The 21,519-nt window shown below is 33.6% G+C and overlaps 1 protein-coding gene across 7 annotated transcripts in view; it reads right to left on the bottom strand.

The window, feature by feature from the left end:
• Positions 1-21,519, bottom strand: part of ANKS1B (ankyrin repeat and sterile alpha motif domain containing 1B) — a 439,567-nt gene that overhangs the window by 372,048 nt on the left and 46,000 nt on the right. For 5 of the 7 annotated variants that reach the window (XM_038180703.2, XM_038180699.2, XM_038180684.2 and 2 more), the window contains exons 2-4: positions 19,027-19,107; positions 15,347-15,503; positions 3,594-3,890 (exon numbers count right to left, since the gene is read on the bottom strand). In XM_038180703.2, coding sequence (XP_038036631.1) covers positions 3,594-3,890; positions 15,347-15,503; positions 19,027-19,107 — 535 coding nt within the window. Of the gene's footprint in view, positions 1-3,593; positions 3,891-14,312; positions 14,438-15,346; positions 15,504-19,026; positions 19,108-21,519 lie in introns of those variants that run through there. The other 2 variants (XM_072036192.1, XM_038180705.2) reach the window with 2 other exon arrangements.

Raw genomic sequence — 21,519 nt, 5'->3', positions numbered from 1 at the left:
GAGAGACTGAAGGGAAGGTAAGTAACAGTTGACCAAAGCATGTACCTCATAAGAAATGAAATGAAGATTAACATGAGAAGAGGAAATTTGCTGGTGATGTCTAAGACAAATAAATCTGGGGACAACCTGAGAGCATCCAAAGCCAAATGATATATATATTTTTTTCTTTTTGCATTTTCTTGTTCCTTGATATATTCTATGGTGGTATTTTCTGTCATATCTGTACATGATCCTGAAACTCTTTGCAGGTATTCTGCACTGCCCTGAGTTCCAGGGCAGTCTTTGCTTTACAACTCCAAGCTATCAGTCAATGCTAATGAATGCCATATCCACAAAATGAGGTATATGTTACAAGCAATCTGTCAGGAAGAGGAATTTGAGAGACACACCATATAAACAGTGGACTGATTTGTGCACTATGTAGGTGATTTTCTAAACAAGAAGAGAAATATTACCAGCAAATTGAAAGAAAATCAGTCTGGGAATATGGAGATTGAAAACAGACTTGTGAAATGCAGATATATAATCCTGCATGAGATGTCACAAGGATGAATGCTGACGTAAATCCTAAAAGCTCTAGGCAGGATTTCATGGTAATAGTGAATACCTAATGAGTGAATCAGATCCCTCTTGACCCAAAAAACTGTCCAGAAGGCAGAGCTGTCCTTGTTAGCAAAGTGTTCAGTTACCAAACTCCATTTTAACATAAGGTGTTGATGCTCAGGATGAACAGAGCCAAGAGTTACTGGGAGGACTGGCAGAGTAGATTCATATCCCTTGGTAAATGTACACATGGATTACTATTTGAAGACAGAAATAATGTTTTGTTGTTGTTGTTGTTTTGGGTGTAATAGAGTACATTACTTAAACTGGAAGTATTAAAAATGTAGTTGCAAATAATCTTTGTATTCTATATTATGTGAAATGCACTAGAGTTTTTAAGTGTAGATCTTTTTTACTTATAAAGGTGTACATATGTGCTAATATACTCTTGATATCTATACTACAGCAAGTAAACATGGAATTTATAGACAATATTCTCTTCTTCACTCTCTGAAGCTTTCATTGCCTTGGATCATACAACAAAGTGAACACTACCATAATATCTGGAAATTCTTCCACAGTGACATTTAATGCAAGAAATGACAATATTTTTTTCATGAACAGTGAGCTACAGTCTGTTTCAGTTTACATCAATGTATTACATATCAAAGTTAAGTTTTCTGTGTACCAAATAAAAAGAACCATAGCACAAACTGTGCTAAGCGTGTAATAAAATGTCCCTGCCCCAACTAGCTTACAGCTAAATACAGGCAGAGTGTTAGAGCTGGGCACAAAAAACAAGCAAGTGTAGAAGGACATTGCAAGTAAGAACACCAAGATACACAGATCAATTTGGTGTACAATTTGCAGGATCACATAAAAGCATTAAGGTTTTTATTAGAATTGCTTGTTGCTGTTGTTTTATTAAGTAAATATGTGAGAGTTTGTAATTAGGTTACTTGTCTAGCCCTTATTGGCAACTTACTATATGTTTGATAAGGGTTTCAGAGATGTTCTGCATCACAGAGTGGTAGATTTGCAAATTGATTCACGGAATATCCACCATATGTAGTGACAGCAGAAAGGGACCTATCTCTTTGCAGAACTTTGGTGACAAGCAATAGAAATTGCCATCATTACTGAGTCAGACAGGGAAGGTAAATAGGGGTAGATAAAAGTGGGATAGGCAGATGGGGCCAAAGTTGCAAAGTTATTTACAATTATAAAATTACTGTTTACATGAAACATACTGTATTGTGCAGTATATTATTTTATACTGAGGGCCCAAAATCTATCACTCACCAAAACCTGTGTATTTTTCATATGTTTCAATTAAAATGAAAACTTCAAAGCATAAAGAGATGAAGAAGATTTGTATTGCCCACTTCTAAATAATTTCGGATTTAAGGGTATTGGATAGACCTGGGAAATGAATAAAATGTGTGATTAATTCAATCAAAAATTAAATGCTGTCTATTATTAGTCCAAATATTTGCTATGATCAGAAGTGCTCTGGGGGTACAGAAGAGAAAGAGAACATGGCTAAAGTAAGCTTCCCATTTAAGCAAACAAATATTTACATTTACAGAGAGTGATATCAGATAGGCTACTTCTATAATTGTCTCTTTACATTCTGGTAACTCTTTATTGCTGATAAGCTGAATTTATTTAATGTGTATGAATGTGTACAATTTTATTTACCACATGGGATTATATTTTGTATATTGTTCTTTCCCAATCAGTGATGCAGAGCAATTTAATGAATATTAAACCACTGAGTTCATTTTAACTAAGAGGCTGATATTGTATTCTCTGCTCATTTTAATGAGCTGACAGTTAGCATCAACAAAGAAATTTTCAGAGGCTATAGAAGTTAACAGTATGTGCAGAGCCAACTTGCCAATATGCTAAGATGCAGAATTAAAGAAACATATTGATGGAGAAAATGGATACTGCTGAGGAAATAAATAAATTATATTTCCTTATGGCACTGCAAAAGTTAAAATAAAAAAAAATAATAAAAAAAAAAGTTTAAAATAACAAAGAAAAATAGGAATATAAATAACTTAAAAATTAGATTGTCAAAAAACTAACAAACCAATCTTATGATTCTATTGTGCATGGCAAATAGATCATCATTACTGAAAGAACCTCTCATTTCTACTTAAGAGATGTCATCGTATAAAATTTGCAGCCACTATATTTATTTTCTTTAATGTGAAAAAAAATGGTAAAACTATAGATAGGAATAGCTTAGGAGAATTCACGGTAGTGCTAAAAATATCTAGATTACATAATAGGAAGAACACATTTCATAAAAGCATTGTGTAATATTCAACCCTCATGTAACCATCAGTTTGTAAGTTGCCATAACAGAGACTATTTTTCTTCAATTATTCTATTTCTTAAGCATCAATTTAAGCACCATTTCAGTTTCTTTCTGTCTTTTTCCCCATTAATTTGCTACAGATAGAAAAGAAATTGTACATCCAGAAACATTTATTTGAGAGTTCAGTTATGTGTTTAGCATTAAACTTTTCTAAATTACTGAAGTTGTAGAGATAGTAAATTACAGCTGAAACAAAAGAGCTCCGTGAGATAGCCTTTGCAAGTGAATCACTTTTTAGTAAAGAAAATTAGAAGATTTTTTTTTAATTAAAAAAAAAAATGCTGCCCTAGATGCAAACAGAATGGTAGGCAAATACACAAGAAGGTAAAGCACAGATTTTTTATTTGCTTTACTTATTTGCTTCATTTTTAGAATGGGATAGCCCTGGGTAAATGAGGTGTATATTTATTTATATGAACGATCAATATGATTTCTGTATCTACACAGATCTTACTTGAGAACACATAATTTGGGTTGTAAAAGATAAATGTATATTATACATATTATATTATTATATTGTAGCATTCCTAACAAAGTAAATGCAAGTATATATCAAAGGAAAAAATAAAGAGTTGCATTTCAGTCATAGTCTAATGATAAAGGAAAGTAAGTAAAGATAGGAAAAAAAGGAGGAAAAGAAGGGAAGAAATTGTCCACTAACTTGGCAGCTGACATCCATTCCAGCCTCCAGAAGCACCTGCACAACAGCTTTGTGGCCATTACGTGCAGCAAGATGCAAAGGTGTGTGTTTTCTTGTATTACAGTTCATCAGGTTTGGATATGCTTTGATGATCATTTTTACAACACGCAGACGTCCATAAAGTGCTGCCAGATCCAGAGGTGTTTCTAGTTTGTTGTTCCTTATTGTAGGGTCTGTTAGCTCTTCCAACAAAACAGCAACTACTTCTGAATGACCATATTGAGCTGCACAATGCAATGCTGTTTCATTTTCATTGTTCTGTTAAAACAAAATAAAAGCTTCAGAAATTCATGTTTAATCACACAATGGAATGGCTCTGCTTGCATAAATTGCCTCCATGACATAACTACCTAGGCAGGGTTTGCAATATAATGTATGGTAATGCATGCTAAATACTTCAGAATAACTCCACTAACTTTTTACGAATAATACATTAATACTTCAGCTTTGTGAGTCTCAAACAGATCAGGTCACTGTCTGTCCACATTATTCCCAATAATTTTTTAACAACATGACCCCCAAAAAACATGTTGCTCATGATGATATGCCAAAACCTGTAACCTTTCTAGATTCAGCTGTTCCTGAAATCACAGTCAAGTCCTTCACTTAGAAATACCCTGACATTTAAGTCTCTCTTCTCAGTGTAGTTAGTTTTAAATCATAGAATTTGATTATTTGAGTAGTAAAAATACAGAAAAAAATGTGTAATGAAAGTATGTCAGACACAAGGCTACTTTCACATATCACTATAAAAGTTACTATAAAGACAATAATCAAAGCTTGGAAAAAGCTAAAATAGGAACTGTCAATATTCAAAAGACTCTGCATATGACATTTTAAGGCATATGAGTATTTGTATGCTGTGGATGGTGTGTGGTTTTCTTTCATAAAACAGCTCCACCCTCAAGTCTTTCCCCAAAAATCATAAATAATCTTAATAATAAAGAAATATTGGGAATAAGCAGTATTCCTTAACTGCTTTCTTCCAGTTCTTCCTGTATACTTGCAATCCCAAACAAGTAAGTTCAGGCAGAGAGGAAAGAAATAATTTATAAAGCTCTCTGAATTCTGTATGCCATCTATATTATTAATATATCATATGTAGTCACTATGAAGACTTAAAAGAGGCTAGACACTATAAATTTAAAAACTATTTACATCAACTGCCTCTTCTGATATATCATATATAAAATTTTGTGACAGTTGGAAAGGTTTTAAAAATAGAAACCCAATAAGCCAATGTGCCATATAAAGAATTACAAATTTAATGTAAAATCAAAAAAGATACTAGGGAAGCAAAGAAAAAGTTTTGAAGAAAGAAGAGGTAAGTCTGAACCAACAGGCTGCATTTCTAAAGGAAACAACTGAAGAAAAGTTCTGAGAACAGAGAGGTGAAAGTAGGTAAAAATGTCTTTTGAAAGACAGAAAGAGTGAGGGAGTCAGAGAACTGAGGGTTTGGGTTTTACTCAAAAGGTAGCCAGGATGATTGCATAGAAATATCTAGAAAGAGAAGATTTACTTTATTATTGTTGTTGTTGTTTTGTTGTTGTTGTTGTTGTTGTTATTATTATTATTTCCTGGTAACATTGCTCCTAATTTTATAATCAAGGCTTGAAAACTCTGCTTTGTGATTTTAACATTACTCTTATTTTAATTTCATTTTGTGATTTAATATGACTCAGATGAACCTGGGAGACAGAAGACACAGATCAACACATTCAGATATATTTATGCTGCAGATAACTGCAACACTGAGCAAGTTTGAGGATCCCAAAGAAGGTAATGTGTTTCCTGCTAAGCTGCAAGACATAAGCTGGAAAGTAGGAAAAGACAGGTAGAAAGTGAGAGGTTTCCTTTAGTAGGTATGACTTGATGAGTAATAATTATTTGAATCATTGTGAATTACTCAGACCACGACATGGTCTTTCTTCTATTACACAAACTGTAAATTCAGGTAAAAATATCAAAAATACCACATGGCTGCAATGATTTACCAGCTACCTGTGATATGCTTTTTGAGATCTACTGAAGCCTAACATATCCTTTATAGGATATAGACATGGCCCAAGACTGGTCAAAACAATTTTTTTTTTGTACAGCGATATACCCACAATTTGTAGGCATAGTTTATGGGAATGTATGCAATTTATTAGAACTTAGTTATAAAAGCATACATTTTCAATATTTCATTGGCAGAACTATATAGATGAACAGGCTATTGCAGTATAATGTTATGTACAATTACCACAATTAAGTATGAAAATCAGATGATTATGGTAATTTCTGCCCGCAGTTACAGTATTTGCATATCCAATGGAAATAGTTCCACAAAGAAAATAGATGTATAACTATCTCCACATTCTGAGAGGTAAATAGTGAAATACACATTTAGTATATAATTGGCAAACAAATGTATCTCTATCTTCAATATCTGCTTATGTTTGATTTTTTTTTTTCAAGCATTTCAGGATAAAATATAAATTATTTTGAATCTTAGGCCAATATTATAGTATAAAAATATTCTCATTAAAATTTCAGAGACATAAAATTTAACTTGGCCATGGTCATTTTCTCAAAAAATGGTGACTGGCCAATTTCAGCATCAGATATAGACATAGAAACCAATTGGTCCAAATTACTGGTGCTGCTCTGAAATTTGCTTCCTCTAAATAAAGAATATCCAGATGAATTTTCATGCAAGGGCATATTTACAGAAAAGTGTATTTTAAAACAGCGTGGAGCATAAGACCATCTGTAAATTTGAACAAAATGTAATTATTTTCAAATGAACATTGTTGAACATTTTTGCATGGTTTGTTCTTCACGTTTGCCAAAGTAAATCTACATTTCAGTTAATGAAATGTCAAACTGATTCAAAATCAAAATGAATTAGGTAACAAAGAAATAAAATAGAAGAATCCAACCTGGACAAACATAGTATTTGAATTACCTACAAGTATGCAGCCATTGCATTGTCTTTATTGTTATCAGAACTGAAAGGTATTACCTAATTAAAACTTAATAATATGACATTTTCTCTCCTTAAGATATAAATTAATGAACTCAATTCAGGAATAAAAGACAGAATAATTTTTGACTTTCAAAAAGAGAATCACAACTTGTTTAACCATCCTCTAAAATTTTAATTTTATCCGCTTTGACAATTTAGTTGTGTTTACATAAAATAAATCACCTTGGAAACAAACATTTTTCCTGAGGAGAGAGTACAGAGTTTTTAAGTAGGTTTTGACAGAGCCTGCCATCTTCAAAATCAGGAAAGGAGGGAGTGCCTAGATAGATAGAGTAGGTTCAGCATTACTAGGGAGACACCTAAGATGGAGGGGGCTATAACAGTGTATTAACAGCGATGTCTCAGTAATCGTTATGAGCTTCCTCCTTAAGGCATTTGTTTATATAAGACACACGGTAAGAATTAAAACAAACAAAATAAAAATAAATAAATAAAAAACCCTGACATATGATCATCAGAAATGTTCCTAGTTTAAAAGCTGCCGTTATGTGATTTCTTTGGTCACAAAAATGATGTTACTTCTGACTTGTCTAAACTTTTCAGACAATGCTAACTCAGGTGTAACTTTTAAGGTACTCTTTGTCCTTGTATTTCTGAAATAGCTTATTTTATATATATATATATATATATATTTGGAAAACATGAAAAAATATTCCTGAAGAATTTCATGATAATATAGTACTATTGCCTACATTTTCAATCCCAAACATAAACAGTTTTTTCCTCAAGTACAGAAAGTTTGTGAGTTAACACTCATTGGAGTGAGCAAATAACCTGATATGAAAATGAGTCTGAATGCAAGTTAACATTGTGTGATTAGATTTTCATATCTGGTATCCAAGGACTAAATACTACACATAGTACTGAAGAAGTAGACTAGAATTCTGTTTGAAATTTTAGATATTCATTTCATGTTAGAAACTACAGAACAGCTGTTAAGATGAAAAGCAGAGACCTGAGGATCAGGGCAAACTAAGAGACACAAAATGTAAGACCAAAGGAAAAAAATAGACCATTATTATGCAAAACAGAACAAAACAGAAGTCCTTAATATTCATAATTAATAATATTTTAACCAAGTAGTTATTCCTATAGCCCAAAGGACCTCTTTCAGAACTAAAGAAGGTACCTTATAATTCATCCCTTACATGGGTCTCTTCATGGGCACAGTCTTGGCATTTTCTAGCCTTTCTCTGAATCTGTTCTCTTCCATATACAGCCAGAACTTAAGACTTCTGTTGCTCCAAAATTGAATAGTGCCTTCAAAACATTGTGTCTAGTCAGTATTGCAGGCTGTATTACATAATTGAGCTAAGAATGCATGCCACCACAAAATCTAGATCATATTTTAAGGTCTATTAATTAGAGGACAGATTAGCAAATCCATTATACAGAAAATTATTATAGATTGCCAGTCTGATAGTGAAAAGGTAGAGGAGATATCCAGGAAATGAATGTCTTCTACGAATATTATATAGGTCCTCGTAAAGCCAGTAATAAACAGTAGGCATATGCAAGACTTTGACTGCACAGTTCTGTAGTTCTTTATTTTTGCCAAGCACATTTTAAAACTCTTGAAGTCCATGCAAGTATTGTACAAGCAAAAATGACTATCAGATAGTGATTTTACAGATCTTTCCAGAGAATGCTCAACATCTTTAGTATCTCAGCATTTTGATGATGAACTTTAAAAGGCAGACTTCCTAAATCACCAAGACATTTCTTTGTCACATAATCCCCATGTAGTTACCAAGTAAGACTTTTTTTTTAATGAAAACTTTTGTGCTACTGCCTCAATTATGAAAGAATAATTTAAGTTACATAGGACGGAGCACTGAGAAAGTTTGAAAAAATCTGTATATATAAGGAAACTTACTCAATAGTCCAATAGAGATAAAATGATACAAAAATAAGGTTTTAATGATTAAATAATTACATAGAGAAAAAATATAGAAATGATATATTTAAGATAGAAAAACAAATGATCTCAGCATGGTCTGTCTTCATTTATTATAGCAGGTAGGCTGTTTGCCTGAGAAGTTCCACCACTATATGTTAATTCTTTTATATATATATATATATATTAAAAAAAAAAAGTTTGCCTGATTAATTCAACAAGTAGCATGTCATTGTAATTAATTACAATGGGAATTAAAGTGCTTTCCAGGATGTCTAGGTCAAGGGTTGAGCAATTTTACAACAGCAACTCTAAACAGAGCCAAGAATGACAAAAGCTCTTGGGAACAAGATTGTGACTTCATTGTCCATTGCCTTTGAGGAATGAAACAGTTTTTACATGGCACACAGATTTATATACTTTATATGGAAAAATAAATAATGGCATCCTTCTTACCATATGTCACTACTGGACCTGTCTAATTTGAAAATCAGATGGTTTACAATTGTTTACAACAGAAATATAATATAATGACAAGTATTTAATTTAAACTAGATATGAGTTTTAAGAGGAGAAATACTCATATATAACCTAGTTGGACTTGGACATTTCTCTCTCCCTGTAGTAATACTTCTTTATTGTAATATTTCTTTACATTTCTCTTTAAGTCTACCAAAAAAAAAAAAAAGTAGTAGAGATACAGAATTTTTTTACAGCATGCTACTCAGATCCATTTCTACTTTTCTTTCTCAGTGCAGTTTAAGCTTCTGTATTCTAATTCCTTATAAACATGTTTGAATGAACGTCTTTATTAAAAGATAAATTATGAAAAAAATTAATCTATATTGTTCTTATATGGATAAGAATAATTTGGAGAACACTTGGATTTATAGACTTTTTCAAAAAGATAATTCTCATAAAAGTTATTGGCATAATTTCTAATTGAATTTCTATTGAAATTTGCCTTTACTTAATAAAAAGAATAAAATATTTTTTAATTAAAAAAAAGTTACTCGGTAATTTAGTTGATTACTTTAAACAAAAGTTTTCTTCAAATTTATTACTGCAAATGGATCAAATCAAATTGCATCTGAACTTTTTAAAAAAAAATAAAATAAAAAGTCTAAAACAAGTATAATAATAGTTGCAAGGGAAATTCCAGAGTTCATGAGCATATTCTCCAATTTAATTTGGGGGAAAAAAAATCAAATGTAGAACATGAAAACGATTGCTTTTTTTCAGGTTACTTTGGAACTGAATTTGTACTTTTGGAAGTCACTGGTGTGTCATTAAGAGAAGAATGTGATGCCTATATTTTATCTTGATGTTTTGGACAAGTTAGTAAATATGTTAGGCATTTACTGAGCTTGGCAAGGGATGCAAAGAATAACAAGAAGGGATTCTATAGGTGCATTGACCAGAAAAGAAAGGCTAAGAAGAGTGTACCCCATCTCAAATACAAGGAGGGAGAACTGGTAATGGCAGACATGGAGAAGGCTAAGGTACTCAACAACTCCTTTGCCTCAGTCTTTACTGGCAGTCTGACTTCCCATGTCTCTCATTTCCCTGAGCCTGCAGTTGTGGGCTGGGGAAGCAAAGTTCTCCCACAGTAAGTGAAGAGCCGGTTTGAGACCACCTGATGAAACTGGACAGGTACACGTCTATGGGGCCTGATGCCATACATCCCAGGGTCCTGAAGTAACTGGCTGATGGAGTTTCCAAGCCACACTCCATCATATTTGAAAAGTCCTGGCAGTCAGGTGAAGTCCCTGGTGACTGGAAAAGAGGAAACACCATTGCCATATTTATATAGGGTAGAAAGGAGGAGGAGCCAGGGAACTACAGGCTGCTGAGCCTCACCCTTGTGCCTAGAAAGATCACAGAACAGATCCTCCTTGAAGCAATGTCAAGGTATATGCAGGAGGTGATCTGAGACAGCCAGAATGGCTTCACCAAGGGCAAATCATGCCTGACGAATCTGGTGGCCTTCTGTGATGGTGTGGCTGCATCAAAGTCATCTATTTGGACTTCTGCAAGGCCTTTGACATGGTCCCACATGACATTTGATCTCCAAATTACACTGATATGGATTTGAAGGGTGGACCATTGGATAAGGAATTGGCTTGCAGGTCATACCCAGCAAATGATAGTCAATGGCTCTTTGTCCAGGTGGAGGCCAGTGACAAGTGGTGTTCCTCAGGAGTCTATCTTGGGACTGTTGTAGTTTAGTATCTTTATCAACATTGACGATGGGATCAAGTGTATTGTCAGCAAGTTTGCAGATGACACCAAGCTGAATGAGCAGTCGATACAACTGAAGGAAAGCATGCCATAGAAAGGGAACCGGTCAAGCTAGAAAAGTGGGCCCATGTGAACCTAATGAGGTTCAACAAGTCTAAGTGCAAGGTGAACCTGAGTTGGGGCAATCCCAGACATGAGTACAGACTGGAAGAAGAACTTATGGGGAGCAGCCCTGAAGGACTTGGTGGTTCTGGTGAACAAAAAGCTTGACAAGAGATGTCACTGTGAACTTGAAGCCCAGAAGGCCAACTGAATCCTGGGCCACATCAACAGACGTGTGGCCAGCAGGTCAAGGGAGACGATTGTCCCCCTCTGCTCTGCCCTTGTGAGGCCACACTTGGAATGCTGCATCCAGATCTGAGGCTCCCAGCACAAGAAGGATGTGGGGCTGTTAGAGTGGGTCCAGAGGAGGGCTGTGAAGTTGATCAGATGACTGGAGTACCTCTCCTACAAAGAAAGGTTGGGAGAACTGGGGGTGTTCAGTCTGAAGAACAAAAGCCTTTTCGATGTTTAAAGGGGGCTTATAAAAAAGATGGAGAGTGACTATTTGCTTGTGCAAATAATGATAGAACAAGGGGGAATGGTTTTAAACTAAAAGAGGGGAGATTTAGATTGTTAGGAGGGAGTTCAGCACTGGAACAGGTTACCCAGAGAAGGTGGGGATGCCCCATCCCTGGAGGTGTTCAAGACCAGGTTGAATGAAGCCCTGATCTAGTGGGTGGCATCACTGCCCATGGCAGGGGAGCTGGAACTGGATCTTTAAGGTCACTTCCAACCCAACCCATTGATTTAAATATTATTAGTGCATCCTGTACTCTTTTCCTTCACATTTCAGAAGAAATGTCAAACAGCATTAAGGAAGTATGAGTGTTCTTTATGACTATTACAATTTGACCCCCAGAAAAAATCCACAGTGCATTAAATATGTGAATATAAGTAAAATATGTGCTATGTTCAGAAAGAAAAAGGAATATTCACAAAACAGAGAATACCACCTAGAAATTTCACAAGCATTCATATTTTTTCCTGTAAATGTTATACTATTTACATTTTCCTAATATATATTTAAAATATATTTTGAACTTTATATTTCTTCCTGATGTGATTCATCTTTTTGCATGAGATTATATGTTCCTTCTTTCCTATGTTTATATTGAACATTGCATATTGAGCTATATGTGACTGTTATTACTAACTTTTGTGTATAATAGGATTTCTTATCAGTTACTTTGTGATTAGAGTTGCTAAAATAAATGTTTATACTACCAAGATGTCTTTACGTAAACAAAGATGTAAGTACTTGCAGTCTTAACAGCACACATTTTTAGTACGTTTGGTATTCATTTACTGACAAATTTCGATCTCTTATTACCTACTTAATCTTCATACACTCCATAATTTACCTATTTTCAGGTCTTCATCGATGAAGTTTGATCCATTTTTTGTAATTTCACCACATTTTGTAATTTAAAACATACATCATTTGGTATACATGTGTCAACTAAGATTGTTGTATTAAACAGTTATGGAATTATTCTTGCATATTTGTTATGCTATAACTACCTTCTGTATGTAGAATTACCAGTCTACATTTCACCACCCCCATGAAATAATTATCATTTAACTGTAAGGCTCTTTACTTTTTTTTTTTTTTCCTTAACTTTATGTGAGAGGAACAGTAGGGGGCATTCAGAGCTTTAGATGCTGGATATGATCCTATGATATTAGTTAACTGCATTTTAAATGTGTAGAGAGCAGTTCGATTAATTTACAGTATACCATATTAAATCCATTAATAAATGTAATATACATTTATGCATCATAAGCTTCTCATTTACTTCTTTGTTGAGTTATTCAATCCTACTCTCATTTAAGTGTTTAGAAGTATTTATTTCACATGGAATTTCAATAAAAAATGAAAAGCAAAGACATGCTATATATTAACTGCAACATTTTTTTTTAATGAACAAATTTATTTTCTTAAGCTGAAAGCACATAAATTCTTAATCTGATCCTTACCAATAATAATAATTAAGTCCAACTTGAATACACTATTTGCTGTAGTGAAAAGTGTCAGGAAAGTATCAGTAAAAAATGGTTGTCCTTATCCCCAGTACGAGGGGAGGGGAGGAAAGGGGAGGATGTTTTTATAAACTGCTTCAGCTCCACAGATCTAAGATGCTATGGCTGCTGTGAGAAGCTACATGCCTTATTGACCCTATTAGCAAGTAAGCAAAAACTTCAGAAACATACAGACTCGAGAATGTAAAACACAGGTATTCAGATGAGGATGACACTCTGGTGTTACTTGAAGGTGTATGGGTGGAGTTGGCTTCATATGAATACGGCATTCCCCTCACTCTATGATGTAGATAACATTCTCCTGTGTGAGTGCTATCTAGCAGGGTAACGTCTAGGTGCTAGCAAAGTGGTCCACTACTAAAGCCAGCCATTGTCTGGAGCAGAACACCAGGGGATTTACAAAGTCAGAACTGCATATGGGTGAGTTTAAATTCAAAGTTTAATATGATTGAGACTTCTTTAAGGGTCCAATTCTCATAAGAATTGCTCACACACTTTCCATTATGAAATTTTTGAGTAAAATGGAAAATCAGCAGGGGATCTGAACACCAGAACTTTCTTCAGTCTATGGTGTATAGAATCAGGTATACCTCTGCTTATTTGCTCCAGCAATCAAGCAAGAGAAACTGGACCCCACACACAATCAAGCTCAAAAATACTGTAAAAATTTGGATGCATGGGGGATTGGGAAGAAATAGGTTTGAATTTACATTTCTCTTTCTGATCTTAATGAAATATGTTTTTCAGCATCCCTCTCTCTGAAGTTCCTGCATAGCTTCCAGGTTTCTGTCAGTAGAGCATAAGGAATTTCTTCAAGCAAATGGATAACATGCAACCAGAAAGTTGCTTATTTCTAGTTTGCCACAGAAATAAAATAGAAGAAAACCTTTACATTGATAAACGATAATCCCGTAATTCAACAGGCTTCATCCTGCATGCAACACCTGATGAGAATTAGGAGCTCACAGAAACTACTAATCTGCAAATCAACCCACAGAATAGCAAGTTTCGTTTCTTGTCATTTTTGTTAAATGAGACAGGATTTCCCAGAAGTCTTATAGTATTATAGGATTTCCCAGAAGTCGGTCATATCAGTGGATTTTATTAGTTTATTTTCCTTTATTTCCCCCACTAATACTTCATATTCAAATCATAATTATTGTATGGATACCAATGGCTAAGTGTATAACCTCACATATCAAATAGATTATTCAAGGGATGGCATCTCCTATTGATTTGGTTTGATGTTTAGGTCCACAATACTTTTTTTCTTTCAGTTTGTTTTCTTTACACACTAATTTAGGCAGTGCAGTTGCCATTCATTTGTCAGATTGTACTTTGCTCTTTGAGATGCTTTAGGATATCCTACCTGGAGTCCAGCAGCCACTCCACAGGGCCATGGAAATTGTGAGCTTCCTCTGCCATACCTTCCAGCCTCTGCAGATATCTCAGCTGCTGCAAGGTCTTAGAAGGTACTGGATTTCTGTGTTAGGGCAAATTAATCCTGACTTTACTTTTAGTCACCAGAATAACTCTGTTGACTCCTCTGATTACACTGACTAGACCTCTCTGGAATATAACAGTACACAAACAGGACATGTAAACACTAAGAGGTAGATCTGAATCTGGAGCTGACTCCCACCTTTGTATTCTGATAACCTTTTGATTACTGTGTGAATTAAATAACTTATGGTTACTACTCATATTTAAAATTCCCCGAACAGTTCAGCTGATTGTAGATGACATCAGATTTCCTATTTCTGAATACTAATCCTACAAATAGACCTTATAAGTTTATACAGAAGGAAAACAGAAGGTGTGCCATATGCTTGATAACAGAATGAAATGTATTTATCCTGCCCTTACCCACATTAATACTCTCATCATTTTTCCTAGTATTTGTATGTCTTTTCTGCTGTACTTGATCCATTTCTTTTTGGATATGTGTATATGTACACACATATGAACACATGCAGTTCATGTGATTTGTCATTTATCTCTGCATATCAGTACATTTACAGTGCACTCAAAAAATACCAACAATATTAATCTTATCATAAAGATTTTTTTTGGTAAATTTAATATCTAATAAAGAAAAAAATATAGAGTTAATGCAAATTTACATTAATATTTCCAATGCATTAGGTATAGTATGTCTTCATATGATTTTTCAGAAACAAGCAGAAAGATTTTTCATACTCTTTAAATCTAGTATTTTAGGTCAGTGTCCAACTACAATCTGGTATGCATATTTTGGAAGATCTTCTTAGTCTTGGAGAAAAAATTACTGGAATGATGGAAAACAGATTTTTTTTTTTTCAATTTTGCTATAAATTTGCAAGATCTAAAGAGTATGTGCTGCTCTATTCTGATGATATACACAAATATTTTTAATCACTTCACCTGTTCATTCACTCTGGAGTGTGATGGCCCATGATGGATGAGAATCTTCACAATGTCTACATCTCCTCTCCAGGCAGCCAAGTGAATAGGAAAATAACCTTTATTATCTGCCACATTAGTTGATGCTTCATACTGAAGTAATTTGAGAACTATATCCCTGGAAAACAGGAAGTAAATCTAAAAATTGATTGGAAGCTTATTTTGTTAAGTTTTACATGAACATACATATTACCAAATTTTTTACCCTGAATACCCAGGAAAAAAAAAAAATGAAATAAAACACCTATAAAAATGAAGATCAATCATTTCTAAATATTAAATAGACAGGAAAATATAGCCAAAATGTGCAGCCTATGTTATGACTATAAATGAAACACTTGACTACAAATGAAGACTGTAGTAATACATGAAGGTAAATCCCAAGACAGTTGTTCTCCCAACCTTGATGGAACCTTATTTAATTGCCTATTGTGGATAAAATGTGGCAAAGAAGAGTGAATATATCCAGGTCAAAAGGAAATCCCAATTGTCTTCAAAAGAAGTCAGAGAGATATTGGAGTCATCTTATCTAAGCCTTGAGGGAGACTTTAAGCTGAAGTTTGCGTACCCCTGGTAAGGTCGAATAGCATGAAAACAGCTAAGAGTAGCTCCACTACAGAAAAACTTTTGCTACATGTAAAGTTCCAGAAAAGTGACTCCTCAGAGAGACTTAGTGCAAATAAGGTTTGAAAGCCTTCTCATGTCACAATAGTTGGTCTTGCAGTAGGTAGGTAGTAGGTAGTCTAATGAAGGCTAGAGCTACAAAGTAGTTTGAAAATGATAAAAATCAAAAGAAACTAAAATTGAAATACTTGGGGGAAAAACTAACACACAAAACAAACAAACAAAACAATGCTCCATAATTTATAGATGATAATGATGTACAGAAACAATTGGGAGAAAAAATATTTCAGAATTTTCTTTAGTCATATAATTCTGATCCACAATATCTAATTGTCTTAAAGAAACACATATACATGTACACATTTTTACCAGAAAAAGCTTCCTGGATCTGGAAGAGAATTTCAAGCCAAATACAGTAAAAATATGATAAGCTGTGCCCCAGCAGAGTTGATTGAATAGTGGACACTTACTTGGAATGTGAAAACTTAGACTTCCGTCCCCTGTTGTCAAGTTACAAAATATTAAACATTCTTCAACCTTCAAAAATGCCCTGACCTATCACACTTTTCTAGGGTGGGTCTTTTTCAGTGCTCCATAGCATCCTTATATCCTGATATTAGTTTGAGAGAACAAAATACTGAGAGTCCTTAGTACAATTACTGGGCTAAGTAAAATTACTTAGGGGAGACTGAGATTCAAATCCCTGCCCCAGATATGATTTAATTACCTATATAAAGCAGAATAGCTTCATAGGAAAGAGAACCATCCCAGAATAACCAATGAGGAGAGAATTCATTGCGTACAATGATCAAACAGGCACTTGAAGCCTGGTGTCCAAGTGTCCCAGCCACAAATAGCTGCTTAGGTCACTGAGTCTTATGCTCTCACTTTGCATGAAAAACACTGAAATAGATGAAGTTCATTTTAGTGTAAAGAGTGAAAAATTAAAACTCCAGAAGTTTTCACAGGACAAAAACCTCCCTTAAGCAGGAAGGCTCCAGTCAAAATATTGTACCCACTATTGATTTTGAATATGAAGTTTCTAATCTGAAAAAGAGAGTAGAGATATTTGTTATTTGTGATGACTAATGAAATTAGAGATACAAGGTGTCTGTCCAGTTCTGTTGCTGACAATGCTACCATTGTAGGAGGGTCAGTATGATGAGCTGGACAGGAGGTCCTGATTTATCATGAAATACTGCTCCTTACCCTGCTGTGAGGGTAAGGGGTTATAGCATCCAGTGACCATTATGATCTTTCCAAAAAATGCAGTCTTATCTACTGTTGTACACAAGTCCACATCTTGAAGTTCTTTCTGACTTCAGCAGAAGTTTGGCCAACACTGTGACTGAAAATACAATTTGGCTTCTGAATGTTTCAGAATTTCATTGTTTATATTCAGGTAGGATTCACTTGAAATATGCAATGAATTCAGCTTTATACCACAGTATTTTTACTTTGCTAAGTAACTATTGGTTTATACTCAGTATTAAATATCGTAAAAACAGTTCTAGTCTGTTTAAAAACTGAGAAATTTTTGCAAGCTAGGGCTTGGGCTTTTCACAATCAAAAATATGCAATTGCAGGGGAAACAATCCATAAACAAGAGAAAATTAATTTTCCCCTTTTTAAAAATGACAGAGTTTAATATTTCACAGTAAACTTAGAACTAATTCCAGGGAGTTAAAATATGCTAATGGGTGATTATAAATCTTGGTACAGAATTTAAGTTTTGGAAAATATATAATATCTAGTTTAATAGTATTTTAACATTATTTATTTATTCAGAAATAGTATATCATTTTTCACCAAAACATTAATCTGGTCTGCAGAAATATGCAGCTCTCTAGAATATAATTAAATATATATCCTAAAGGTTTTTATGTTGTTTTTTAAGCAAGAATGAAAAAAGTGTGAAATACGTGAACTAAATGAACTTATAGATTCATGTTATCATACAGATAGTCCAAAATTACTTTAAAGTTACTGAAAATCACTCTCAATTTCAGTTGTGTTTTGATCAGTTCCTTATCTCCCACAGTGGAATAATCTAAAGCCTTATGTCAAAATTTCCTTAAGTGAAAATTCAGACAGTGTTAACAATCTCAGTTTACAAACAGGACAGCTGAACTGAATTTAAATAGGGTATCTCTTACCTTGGTGATAGTGAGGTCCACCGCACTAGAACTTGATAGACCTCAAAAATCTTTCTTTCTTGGTTTGTCTTAATAACAACATGTAGTTGTCAGCATAATACAATGGAGGTAACATGGAATAAGGGTCAACTTGTAATAACAGGAGCTACACACAACAAATTTCAAGGTGTAAAACCAGAATATGAAGCAAGTTTCCAAAGTTGTGTTTTGTTATTGTTGTTTTAAACTGATACTTAAATTACTTAAAGAGTTCACCTGTATTGGTATGCCTGTGCAGTAGCCCCCAATGGGGATATTGCAGGTTTTCCCCAAGCTTGCAGAGGAATGCACGTGGTAATGGTAAAAACTAGAGTTCCATACAAGGTGATGGACAGTTTTTTTCTGTCTTCAAGTGCAAAACTACCAAGTGTTGTTTCATGCTAGTTTTACTTTGATAATGAATAATGTATATATATTTTTTCACAGTATTATTTCCTTAAATATACCATATATACTGTATATGCGTATGTCCACACACACAAGTATACTACAACATTTTCTGTTGCATTTTCCTACTAGTAGAAAAACACTAGAGCCACCACTAGTAGAAATGATAAGAAACAAATCAAAAACAAGTAACAATTTGGAAGACCTGGTATAGAATCAGTAACTTCTGAAATGCATTTCCCATTTGTAATTAGTACATGGTGATATCAATGATGGTGTCAAAAATTCTTATATTACTTAAATAATCTTATCACCAAGAGGATATAGTAAGTCTGAATTTGCCACTTTTCAATGAAAATTTCAGTGCTATGCTACATACATCAAAGTACAGAGTTAAATATAATTCTACAAAAGAACTAAACATGAGGTACTTACTTGTGTCCATTTAAAGCTGCATGGTGTAAAGCAGTATAACCTGAACTGTCTGTGCAGTTTATATTTGGTCCACGCCAGATGCTGCAAATAAAGCACAATTTAAAGGTTTGGGTTTTGTTGTTGTGGTGGTGGTTGTTTTTTTGTTTTGTTTTGTTTGTTTGTTTTTGTGTTGTTGTTGTTGTGTGGTGTTTTTTTTGGCAAGTAAAGAAATATCAGAAATATGTATAACTCATCTAAAGACTACTGCAACAAGTATGATTATACTTTATAAGAGACAAATTATTTTAGAAAGACCTTAAAATAGCAAACATCATGTTGATATAAATATAATTTATTTATAAAATTTATTTTACATATTCATCGCTATAGCAGTCATGAACTTAATGTAGGGCAGTTCTCAAAGACTAATAACTATTCTGTCATTTCAATTAGATCTGTTCTCCCAGTATTACTGTGGTTATTACTCTGAGGTTATAATCTGAATTTTTTTCATGAGTATGTATTAATTGACTTTGGGTCAGTTAGTCTAGATTCATCCAAAGATAAGACTAGTGAGAACCAATCATATTCTTTCAAGGGACGCTAAATTAATACTTTGCTTGGTCTGATATTTTATTTCCCTTTTTGACAGTTACGTTTTGACATAAACTATACGTATTAAATAAATTAATGAACAGTGTTTTATTATTATTATCTTTCTATATTTTACAACACTTTTTCACAGTTAGCTTTATTGTATGCCCCATTTCCCAGACGATTATGGACTGCTGTCAAAACAGTATTAAGAGGTATTCTGTTTCAAAGAAGAAAAATGTGACTGCTAATCTACCAAAAAAAAAAAAAAAAAATAGAAATTGGATGCCAGAGGCAGATTGAGTACCTGCATTTCTTTTTCTGACTAAATTTGAAGTTGACAGTATCATTTGTGGAAGCAATTTTATACTTATTTTTTATTTAGTAACAGAGTTTTCAATCATTAGTATTACAACTTCCAGGATGTAAGATTATAAATCTTGAATTACAGTCTGTTTTCCTCAGCTTGTAATATACTCTTAACCAGTCATTGGCAAGCAATATATTCCTATTATGTCATACTTTAGAATTAAATGCTGCAGTTTAAAGAAAATAATCTGAAGCTAATAAGGAAAAAGATTTTTTTTCATGCTGTCATTTTTCATGATCTACATCAATAAAATGGCATGCAATGACATACATTTTTAAAATTCTGTACTACTGAATCTGTGTTTTATTACTGATGGAATACTTGTTTCACAGAATGATCCGTACTTTATTATTAGTTATCATGATTAAATAGCTCATAAATTTCAACAGTTGTTTTCCCCAAAATACTACATGCACACAGAATTACTTGTGTGATAAACTGTGTTCTGTAATTCTACTAAGTGAAAGAAATTCTACATAATTCTGGGTACCTCACCTCTCCCTGCAATCTCACTTCTTGGAAAAATGGGACTAAAACATTTCTTTGAGCTCAAAGAAGAAAAAAAAAAAAAGTTTGTTTTGTTTTGTTTTTTAACCTTCTCAGAAATATATAGATGTTCTTTTGTTCTTTTCTAGTGTTGGCAACTTCCAGATGTAAAAGCCACTGAAATTTTTTCCAATTATTATTTTTTTTAATTTCTTGAAATATAAAAAAATGAGTCCTTGAAATGATAGGTCTCCCATAATAGACAGATGTTATTTATATGTCAAAGACAGGCAGACCTCATCCACACTGGAAGGAAAGTAATCCCTATCTATTGATATTTTATAACCTCTTTTATAGTTTTGCATAATACTTTATTAGTTATTTTCTTATGCATTGGATCCTACTTTCTTCCTTTGATTCATACCAGTTCAGAGAAGAAAGAATCAGAAAACACAAAGTGGTATAGAAAGTCATACTTTAAATGTTAAAATAAATACATAAACAATCAAAAAACTAATTTACTTGGTTTTGCTTGCTTGCTTGCTTTGGTTTGGAGTTTTTAATATTTGTTCCCTGATTGTTGTTTTTTTTTTTTTAAATGCAGTTCATATATTATTCATGATGCATTTGGCCCTTCTTAAAACAAAACAAAACAAACAAACAAACAAAGTTCTTTTCTCCCCTATTTTTTTCCTTTAATTCAGGCATGCTTTAATGTGCTGTTTTTCTTCCTCACTGTGGTCTTAAGAAATATTTTTCAATACTGAAACTATACAGAATATTTTTTTCAAAACTGGTACTATATAAATGCATCTATGTGAAGCTTCACAGGACACCCAAGTTGGGATACAAAGGACAAAGGAGAGTGAGTAAATGCTGATGATGCAGAGAGATGAAACAAGATGGAGAGACTGTCACCTCCCAGAAACACATGTTCAAAACCAGAACTTGGTTATCAAACTAAAGGAATCAGGAGACATGAGCAGGACTCAGCTGCAGGCATCTCTTCCCTTGTGCAGGAATCCCCTCCTAGGAGATCTTGCATTGCTGTAGTATTGCAACAT

Source organism: Anas platyrhynchos, chromosome 1, assembly GCF_047663525.1.
Source record: "Anas platyrhynchos isolate ZD024472 breed Pekin duck chromosome 1, IASCAAS_PekinDuck_T2T, whole genome shotgun sequence".
In the NCBI taxonomy this organism is placed as follows: Eukaryota; Metazoa; Chordata; class Aves; order Anseriformes; family Anatidae; genus Anas; species Anas platyrhynchos.
This window is presented reverse-complemented; position numbering and strand designations above follow the sequence as displayed.